This window comes from Vigna unguiculata, chromosome 2 (genome assembly GCF_004118075.2).
Source record: "Vigna unguiculata cultivar IT97K-499-35 chromosome 2, ASM411807v1, whole genome shotgun sequence".
Taxonomy (NCBI): Eukaryota; Viridiplantae; Streptophyta; class Magnoliopsida; order Fabales; family Fabaceae; genus Vigna; species Vigna unguiculata.
Genome location: NC_040280.1, coordinates 1,251,787 through 1,261,971, shown reverse-complemented (window position 1 = coordinate 1,261,971; position 10,185 = coordinate 1,251,787). Strand labels below are relative to the sequence as shown.

The window sequence follows — 10,185 nt, the reverse complement described above, 5'->3', positions numbered from 1 at the left end:
AAATAAATAAAAACTTTATACAATAAAATTATAAATTCATTTATACTTAATTTTATAATAATAATAATAATAATAATAATTTTGTTATTTTTTATCATCATAAAAAAAAATGAATACATGTATTTTCACAGGAACCTGATAAAAAAAAGTCACATATTTTCACTAGAGATTTTATCTTTATAGACAAAATGATAATTGTGATACCCCTTTTTCCACTACCCTCTCTCTGTTAGAAACACTAGCCACTTCCTCCATTTTCCTCACTTCCTTTTTCTCCTTCTCCGCTGCCCAAATCCTCTCCCAACCTATCTGCTCTGTGCTACCATCTCACAGTTTCAGTTTTTCCATACTCAGATTCTGAAGAAGTGATCACTGCCAATCCTCATGCTGCCTCCACTCATAGCCTCTCTTCTCTTAGGTAAGTCTCTCTTGTGGTTTAATGTCCAATTCCGAAATTCAACTCGAATTCCCTGCTTCCATTCAGAGCCTAACCATGTGTTCATCCTTTCCTTGTGACTGGATGATGAATTCTTCCAAGTCGGACTGAGGAATTCTGCTCTCCTCTCCTAGGTTGTCTTCATCCAAACTTTTAATCGAAAATAGGTAAGGGAAGCTGACTTTAATCTAGATTTCGCATGAATTGTGTTTGGGAGTGATTGAATTGCTTGATTGTATGTTTAATTCGTGTTTGAAACTGCCTTTGCATGATATTGAGTGTTGGATGATCCTGAGCGAGCTTGCATGTGAAGAACAGAGAGGATTTCCTGGTAGTTTCGCCTAGGCGAGCCGCTCTCGCCTGAGCGAAAATAGCAGAGGATCACCTCTGTCACTGCGAAACCTCGCCTAGGCGAGCTGGAGTCGCATGAGCGAGATAACATCTCGCCTAGGCGAGCCAGTTTAGCCTGAGCGAGAGTTCGCCCAGGATTTGTAATTCGCCACTGTATGATGTCTCGCCCAGGCAAGATCAACTCGCCTAAGCGAAATAGACTCTCTAGCTTAGGCGAGACTCTCTAGCCTAAGCGAGATTCCCTACAGAAGTTAGCTTTCTCATTGTTTGGCTTACATGATGCTATATTGATTGCTTTAAAATGATGATAGTTGGTCTTGTATGTGATCTTTATGCATGTTAGACTGTGTGATGGAATTGAGTGCGAATTTGATGTGAATGAGAATATGTTGGAGTCAGGATTTCAAGGGAAATTCTAAGGAATGTGGTTTTAGTGAATGTAAGGGCATGAGGACTCAGATTGGTGGCATCCTGACGCTCCTAGTAACCATTAAAACTCAAGTAGAGTATGATGGATTACGTCGGGGGGAGTAGCAGGAGGTCCTGGTCTATGATTCTGATCCATCATAGAGGTGATGGGATTTACCTTGAGAGTGGTTGGGTGAATACCCCTTGTGCCTAAAACTCTGCAGAGTTTAGGAACCATCTCAAGTGCAAGTCACCAAGAGCTCCAATGCCACTTACATAATCCGGATATCGAGTCTAGAAAGATGTGTGGTGTTATGGTCAGGATTAATTTGATGATTTAATAGATTGTGTAATAAAAGTCTGTTTTTTGTCTTAGTATGATAATTGCATGATTTGCCCTTTTGTTCAAGTTAGCTTACCCTTCTAGTTTCTATTGTGTTCTGTGTGTCTTCTACTTTTGCAATGATCGTCCTTATTGTATGGCGTGAGCAGATAAAATTGCAGGCGGAGATACACCCTTCCTAGACAGGCGTTGAATGGGTTTGCAGGACGTTTTCCAGCAGTAGTAGTTTCATGTTCCTCTAGTAGATGCTTAGGGTGTTTTGTAACCATTTTGTTTAGTGTAGGCTGTATGTATGGTTATTTTGAGGATAACTGTATTGTATTAGCCTACGTCATCATTTGTTTCTGAATTATTAAAATTTAAATGTTTCGTTTAAATAGTTTAAAAACTATAAAAACGGAATGTTACAATAATAATATATTATTAATTGTAATGTATTAAAATTATATACAATATAAAATATAATGATTATTTTTTTTAACTTTATCCGATAATTAGAGAACAAATATATATAATGATTGCCCTAATCCTTTTTTTTCTTTTTCTTTGGTAATAGTTTTGGTGAATTGAAAACACATATATGTTTATATCAGTTTTCTAATTTTATTTTTAAAGTTATTGTTATATTTACTTTAATTGAAAAATAATGGAGTGAATAAAATATATAAAGAAAATTATATCTCCATTAATATATTTTTTTTTTGTTCTCCATTATACGTATTCTCTTCAGTTCCCACAAATTGAACATAGAAATAAAAACTGAAACATTCACCTACCCCATCTCTTTCAAAATCTCATGCCACATCAAACCATAACCGCAACGAACCATGTCTGAACCAAACTTACCTCCACCTGACCCAACCTTTCACCCTTCTTCCATGGCTCGTGAATACCGCAAGGGTAACTGGACCCTCCAAGAAACCCTCATCCTCATCACAGCCAAGAAGCTCGACGACGAACGCAGGCTCAAAGCACCTTCTTCTTCTTCTTCTCCCTCTTCTTCCAACAGAAACAGTGGCGAACTAAGGTGGAAGTGGGTGGAGAACTATTGCTGGAGTCACGGTTGCTTGAGGAGCCAGAACCAGTGCAACGACAAATGGGACAACCTCTTACGCGACTACAAGAAGGTACGAGACTACGAGGCCACCAAATCCTCATCCTCATCTTCCCATCTTTCAAACAACAACCAGTTTCAGTTCCAATCTTACTGGACCATGGAAAAACACCAACGCAAGGACCATAAACTACCCTCCAACATGCTCCTCCAAGTCTACCAAGCTGTCACGCAAGTGTTGCAGAAGAAATCCCACACTTTACAACATCATCAGCCCCAACAACATTTGGTTAACGTTGTCCATTCACCACCACAGGAACATCCACAAGTTATGCCATTGCTAACTTCAACCTCACACCCACTCTCCCAGACAACTCCGGCGACTTCTCAACCACTGCTGTTATTGCCACCACCGTCTCTTCCACCACGACCGCCTGACTCCACCACTCCACCCGTTTCAGGTAATCTATAACAACACTTCCTTCTTCTTTTTAATTTTATTTTAAGAAGGTGGTTTATAAATAATACCTACATTTTCATTCTTTCTTTTTTGTAAATTTTTTTATGGTAGGACTCTTATACTTAAAAATTATAAATAATTATTCTCTTATTTATTCTTGTACTAATTTCATTTTCATCTTTATTTTTGTTATTCACTAGTAAAAGAATAGATTAAATTTTGTTTTATGATCATAATATGTTATTTTATTGTGTTCCTTTGAGGTCTCTTTATTTTATATAGTTTTTATTTTCACAAATATAAATAGAGAGAAAAAAAAATCAGCTTGTTTGTTTGTTTGTTTTTTTGAATATAATTTTTGGATGTGTTGTGTTTTGTCTGGATCTTGGTCAAACTTGTACTGTCTGTAAACCCTGCCACAATTAATGGGACCCGTTCTTCTTTTTGGTAAAGTACAGTCAGTATTTCTTTTACGGTACATGTGTGATGGGGCCAAATGCCCTGTGGTAAAACTAAAACCTAACAACACTATACCAACACTTCCAAAACTAAACTCTGCATCATTCTTTTGAATCTCACCCTTTCTTTCTCCTTTTCATGGAACTTCTTAATTATATCAAAAGTTTCATAACAAAATATGTCTAATGTCATATCAAAACTCTAGTGATAAAAAATATATAAGAGCTGTCTTATTTAATTTTCAAGACCTTATTAATCTATTTTCAAAATTCAAAATAGTTTAATATTTAGATAAAGAGAGTATGAATAATGGATCTCCACTCTACAAAAGTACCATCATGCATACCAGTGGATGATGCATATATCATCATTGTCTTGGATTTTGTGGGTTGTCCTTGGAGATCATGCATATTTACCTCTGTAATAATCACCTAGTGGTATAATGATTGTATTACTATAATATTTACTCAATATTAGATACTAGTATACTATTTATTAATTATTATTAGTATATATGTACCATGAATTTAATTAATAATATTATATAATATAAGAGTAGCATAAGGTATCAATAGAATGAATATATAGAATCTTCATAAAAGAAAACTATAAATACACATTTAGTAAGAATGTAGTAGGTTAAAATAGATCTATAGACACCAATATCAATTTGAGAAGGAATATGTTTCACTCAATGATTTCAGTCTGAAATAAATAACAAACTAGATAGTTACCATTCATCTTTACGTGAAAAGCTAGCCTAGCATATTTCTATGTCTTATAGCACATTCCTTGATAATTGTAATAAAAAAAAAACACATTTCTTGATATAATATTTTATCTGTATTATTTTTGTAATCATATATATAAAACTCAATGAACGTTACTGTTACTAACATGGTCTAAATTTCTATGTTGATGAGGTCCAACATTTACTAGTCAGATAATGGAGTTTCAAAAAACATCGTTTAGGTTTAAGAAAAAAAACTTTGTTAAGAGATACCAAATTCATTTTAAGAAATTTTTTCACTCTACATTCGACAAAAATGTCAATAAATATTCCTAAAAAACTAATTTTTATCAACCTAATTGATCATCTTTGGTCTCAACATTTTTTTTTTCAATTTACAAATTTAAACTATATAAAAAGCTCAATTAGGGGAATTAAGTATACGTGAACCAATGACAGTTCCATATTATTTTTCTAAAATTATATTTTTTAATTTATTCATCAGTTTAGTTTACCTTATAAACGATTTCATTTAATTTTTTGTTATTTTTTTCTCACCTGAATAAATTCATTGAATTAAGTAACTTAGGAACTAGTATATTGTATTTAGTAATTATAATATATTATCAACTTTATTTATTAATTTCCTCCCAAAAGCACTCTAGTCATTAAATATATCGAAGGAAAAGGTTTTTATATGTATTCCACTTGTATATATCATACTTTAACTGTATATTACTTAACGTGAAAGTTGATTTCTTTTTTTATAAATGATTATATACATGCACGTGTTATTTTTCTTCTTCCTCCATTGAAATGTGATGGGTGTTGTAGAGGGATCAGAATCAAGTGACACAGAATGCAAAAACGATGACGATAACTCAGAGTCGAAACGCAGGAAATTTGAGCAGAAGCTTGGATCAAGCATCATGCGCAGTGCATCAGAGTTGGCAGAAGCTCTTAGGAGCTGTGAGGAGAAGAAGGAGAAGAGGCACCAAGAGATGATGGAGCTTCATCAGCGAAGGCTTCACATTGAAGAAACACGTAACCAAGTGAACCAGCAAGGAATCACCAATCTTGTTTCTGCAGTAACCAACCTCACCGGTGTCATTCAATCATTCATCACCATGAACAAAGATCATGGGGGTGGAAATGGTGATGATGATGCATGTTCTTCCTAATGTTTTAGTGGAAGAAATAGATTATAAATATTAATTATAACATGTTTTACTGATAGATTTATCCATGTTAAATAGTCTATCTATTTGTATTTGTAGATTGCACATTGACATTCTTTTAATGTGTGGAAATCAACCAAATTGGTTGCATCATTACATGAGTTAAGATTTGAAGTTTTGTTTAAAAAATATAAATTTTTATCTCGAAACAAAATAAAATAAAAATAATTAAACTATGCATGATTATATGTAAAAAAATGAAAGACATAAAAAAAGCAGATAGAATAAGATAAGATGTGAAAGAAAAACAAGTATATGTTTGGCCCGAGACATATAAAAATAAAAAAATGGAATAAATAAGTAAATTCTTTTGCAACAATTATATACTGACCCGGTTTTTGAAAATAAAAATTAAATAATAGAATTTTAGATGAAGAAGAATGAACATATTTTAAAAAAATAAACTATAAATAGATTTAGAGTGTGTTTGGATAGAGTATTTTAATGAAGCAATTCATTTTTTTTTGAAGAATTTAGATTTCTTTGTAATGAAATGCTTTGTTTGGATAGAGAAATTAAAAAGCATTTCAAATGCAAGTATTTTTTTGAAGGATTTCAATTAGCTAAATTAGTAGAAATTCAAATACCCTCAAAATAGGTGGAATTTGAAATTTTTCTCACTCAACCTCACATTCTAGACGATCCAGACGGGCACGACGACCCATACGTGCCTAACGACCCAGACAGACCCGACGACCCGAACGTGCCCGATGACCCAGACGGGCCCGACGACTCGGACGTGCCCGACGACCGGGACATGCCCGACGACCCAGACGGGCCCGACGACCCGGACGTGCTCGACGACCGGGACGTGCCCGACGACCCGAACGGGCCCGACGAACCGAACGGGCCTGACGACCCAAACAGACCGATGACCCAAACAGGTCTGATGACCCAAACGGGCCCGACGATCCAAACGAGCCCGACGACCTGGACGGGCCCTTCCAAATCATTGGGCCTGTACACCCATATGGGCCCGAAGACCCGGACAGGTCTGACGACTAGGATGGGCCCGAGGACCCGGACGGGCCCGACGACTCGGATGGGCCCGACGACTCAGATGGGCCCGACGACTTGGACACGTCTAACGACCCAAACAGGCCCGACGACCTAGACGGTCCCGACAATCCAGACGGGCCCGATGACTCGTACGGGCCAGCCTATCCGGACGGACCCAACGGTTTGAAAGGGCCCGTACGAGTTATCGGGCTCGTCTAGGTCGTCAGGTTTGTCCGGGTCGTTGGACGTATCCAAGTCGTCGGGCCCGTTCGGGTCCTCGGGCCCATCCTAGTCGTCGGACCCGTCCAGGTCTTTGGGCTCGTCTGGGTGTTTGGGCCCGTTCGGGTCGTTGAACCAGTCCGGGTATTCGGACCCGTCTGGGTATTCGGCCTCATCCAAGTATTCGGCCCCGTTCAGATTGTCAGGCTCGTTCAACTCGTCGGGCCCGTCCAGGTCGTCGGACCCGTCTGGAGCATTGGGCCAATGACCTAGACGGGTTTGACCAGACCATATTAACGAACTTGACGGTACAATCGTGCAGTATGGGCCGTCAGGCCTCTAGAGCATCGGGCCACCCAGCCTGTCTGGGCTTCCCAGTCGGTCCAGCTCGGGTGGGTCGTCAGGTCTAACCAATTCGGTTGCGTAGTTGGGTCTGCCCAACCCATCTAGGTTGTCGAGCATGTTTCCAAATTTATCATGAACTCAAAACATAATTAAGCGTAAAATAAGTATTGTTAAAATTAAATTTTATCTCACAATAAATTCAAATTTTTTTTCCAAACAAGAAATTGAAATGTAAGGTGTTTTAATTTCCTTATTCAAACAAGTTATTTAAAAAATGAATGGAATTTAATTACAAGCAATTCAAATACAAAGCATTTTAATTTTTAAGCATTATTGAAATGCTCTATCCAAACACAAGGTTAAAATATTCCATGAGTGATGATAGGGCGAGTTTATAATTCGGGTTACAGTTCATGTTAATGGATATTATGAAGCAAAGGTTTAGGCTTTCTTTGCATGCGCTGATTCGTTGATTCTATTTGGTACTACGAATTTGGGGTGTGGATTGTTTTCTTATGTGATTATTTGCGAGGATATGAGAGCAGATTTGTGAAATATCTTATAATCTCGTCTTGTCAAAATCGTGAAGATTTGCAAAGATAACATGCATTTTTACCATTTTTTTTCTATGTGTGTGTGAGTGTCTATCACCCATATCTATTTTTATGTGTCTGGGAGTGTTGTGTGTGCTTGGGGAGGGTTAGTTTCATAACTGATTCTCATGTGTTAAAGGATGTTGCGTAATTGATTCTCATGTGTCTCAGTGAGAAATCAATTAGAAAACCAATTCTAATGTCTGTTGTGCGTGTATAATAATATATATGTATATATTTATATAATATATATATATATATATATATATATATATATATATATATTATAATAAATAATAATAATAATGTATTAATTTTTACTATAAGAATAAAATAATAATCTTAGATTTTAATCTATTAAAACTTTTATTATCTATCATATTAGTCAAATCACTTACAAATTTTCATAAATTTCATCCTCACATTCATTCACTTTTACTTTCAAATCTTTTAAAAGAAACAACATAAACTTTACCTCTTAATTCACTCACCATCTTTCAAATTCATCACATCAAAGGAACACACTCTTAGAGTTTTATATTCAAAATAATATGATAGGACAAATGTGGGTGATTAACTCCCATTATCATGAGGAGACAATAACAGAGTTGGGTGTTTAACACAATTTGAGACAATTAGGGCTTGAAGGTTAAGGTTAAGGTTCAAGACAATCAAATTAGAGTCCAAACATATACATAAGAAAATTGTTTATTATCTACGAAAAAATTATCTACGAAATATTTTTCGTAAATAATTTTATTTTATCTACGAAAAATATTCATAAATACCACTAAAGATCGTAGATAACAAAAAAATAAATTACATATAAAATTTTCGTAAATAAACAAGATTGATTTTGGTAAAAATTTTCATATGAAACATTACCTAAAAAACAAGTATAGAAAATAAATATTGTAAAAAAAATAAGTAAAAATTATTTTAAATAATGTTACCTTAAATTACAACACTTTTCAAAATGATGGCAAGGGTTATTCAACAATGATTGAGTACGTTGGAGCTCAATGAGATGCTAAGTTAGTAAAGGAGAGATCAAGTTAATTATATACACACAACAAGGGCTAAGAAATTTCAATTTGAGAAAATTGAAACATATTTAGTAACCAATGCATATTCAGCTATTGAAATTAATTTGGTCGCTAATTTGGTTGTAAAATAATGAAAACTTTCATATATTTTTTTACCAAAACCTAATTAGTTGTTAATATCACATGTTGTTGGTCACCAATTTGACCGTTGAAAATAATCCTTTTGCTTTAATGTATATAATTGCCAATTTAGTGATAAAAAGTTAGTTGCTAAGATATTTAGTCACTGTTTCGATGGCCAAACAAATTAATGTCACTAAGAAATTTTCTTTTTCTATTGATAATTTGAGATGAAATATCATTATAATTTGAGATGAAACTTCCGACTTACTTAGTTTGGTCATTATAATCGTTGCTAAATGATATATTTTTTGTGTGTTTATTATAAAATATCATTTATCTAAACTTTAAACTTTTTTATATCTTTTCTAGATTTCTAGGTTGATCATCTATTACTTTTAACAATGAAATATTAATATTTGAGAAAACATAAAATATATTATAATAGGCCAACTAAAATTTTAATTTAGCAAGGTATCATGTTTTTTGCTAAATTAAATTTTATTTTATTATCTTCTTTTATAAATTTTTGGGTTAAATATGTTTTTGTTCCCTAAGTAAATTTTGAAATTAGTCAATTTCGAAACTTTAGACCAATTTAGTCATTCATCTTTTAAAATGCGTGAATTTAGTCATTTTAATCAAATTTTATTAAGTTTATTTGACATTTCAAACACATTTCATAATAGTATTTGACTTAACATTAAAGCAAAAATGTGTCAAACAGTATAAACAACTCAAATACAATACTGAAATATGTACGAAACATCAAATAGACCTACCAAAATTTGATTAAAATGGCTAAATTCATGTATTCTGAAAGATGAAAGACTAAATTGGTCCAAAGTTTCAAAATGAACTAATTCCAAAATTCACTGAAAGTTAAGGGACCAAAAATATATTTAATCCAAATTTTTTAATGAATTAAGGAATAAAAATGTATTAATAGTATGCATAAATGGATGTGTGTTGAATTTATGGATTGAAGTTTTAGAAGTAGTATATAAGAAACTTGGAGATTTTTCTAATACGAGTTGGAAGGATTTAGATGTTGGATTGCATTTTATTGCAAAGCATGTTATCTTCAAAGAATAGGTTATCTCAAAAAGAAGATGGTTAATATACAATTGTGAAAATGTTTGGATCTTAATGTACTAAAATTTGTTAAGCATTTTGAAGTTGAACATTTTTATGTTAGCTTTGACTTAGATTGACTATTGAGTAGTTAGAGTTAGTTTGAAATAGTATATTTGTTGGATTAAGTAAAAGAAAATTTTATAGTATGTGGTGTTTTATAGGTGTGTGACCCCTTCTAGGTGTACAACCTTTCATATAGATGCATGTTGTGATGGATGCTAGGGATTATACCAACCTTAATTAAGTG

The 10,185-nt window shown here is 34.0% G+C and overlaps 1 protein-coding gene across 1 annotated transcript; it reads left to right on the top strand.

Moving 5' to 3' along the window:
• Positions 1 to 2,325: 2,325 nt before the first annotated feature.
• On the top strand, positions 2,326 to 5,541 carry LOC114174724. Its single transcript, XM_028059567.1, has 2 exons — positions 2,326 to 3,053; positions 5,076 to 5,541. Exons 1-2 carry the CDS (start codon positions 2,366 to 2,368, stop codon positions 5,420 to 5,422), a joined length of 1,035 nt encoding a protein of 344 aa, XP_027915368.1. The 5' UTR covers positions 2,326 to 2,365; the 3' UTR covers positions 5,423 to 5,541.
• Positions 5,542 to 10,185: the final 4,644 nt, after the last annotated feature.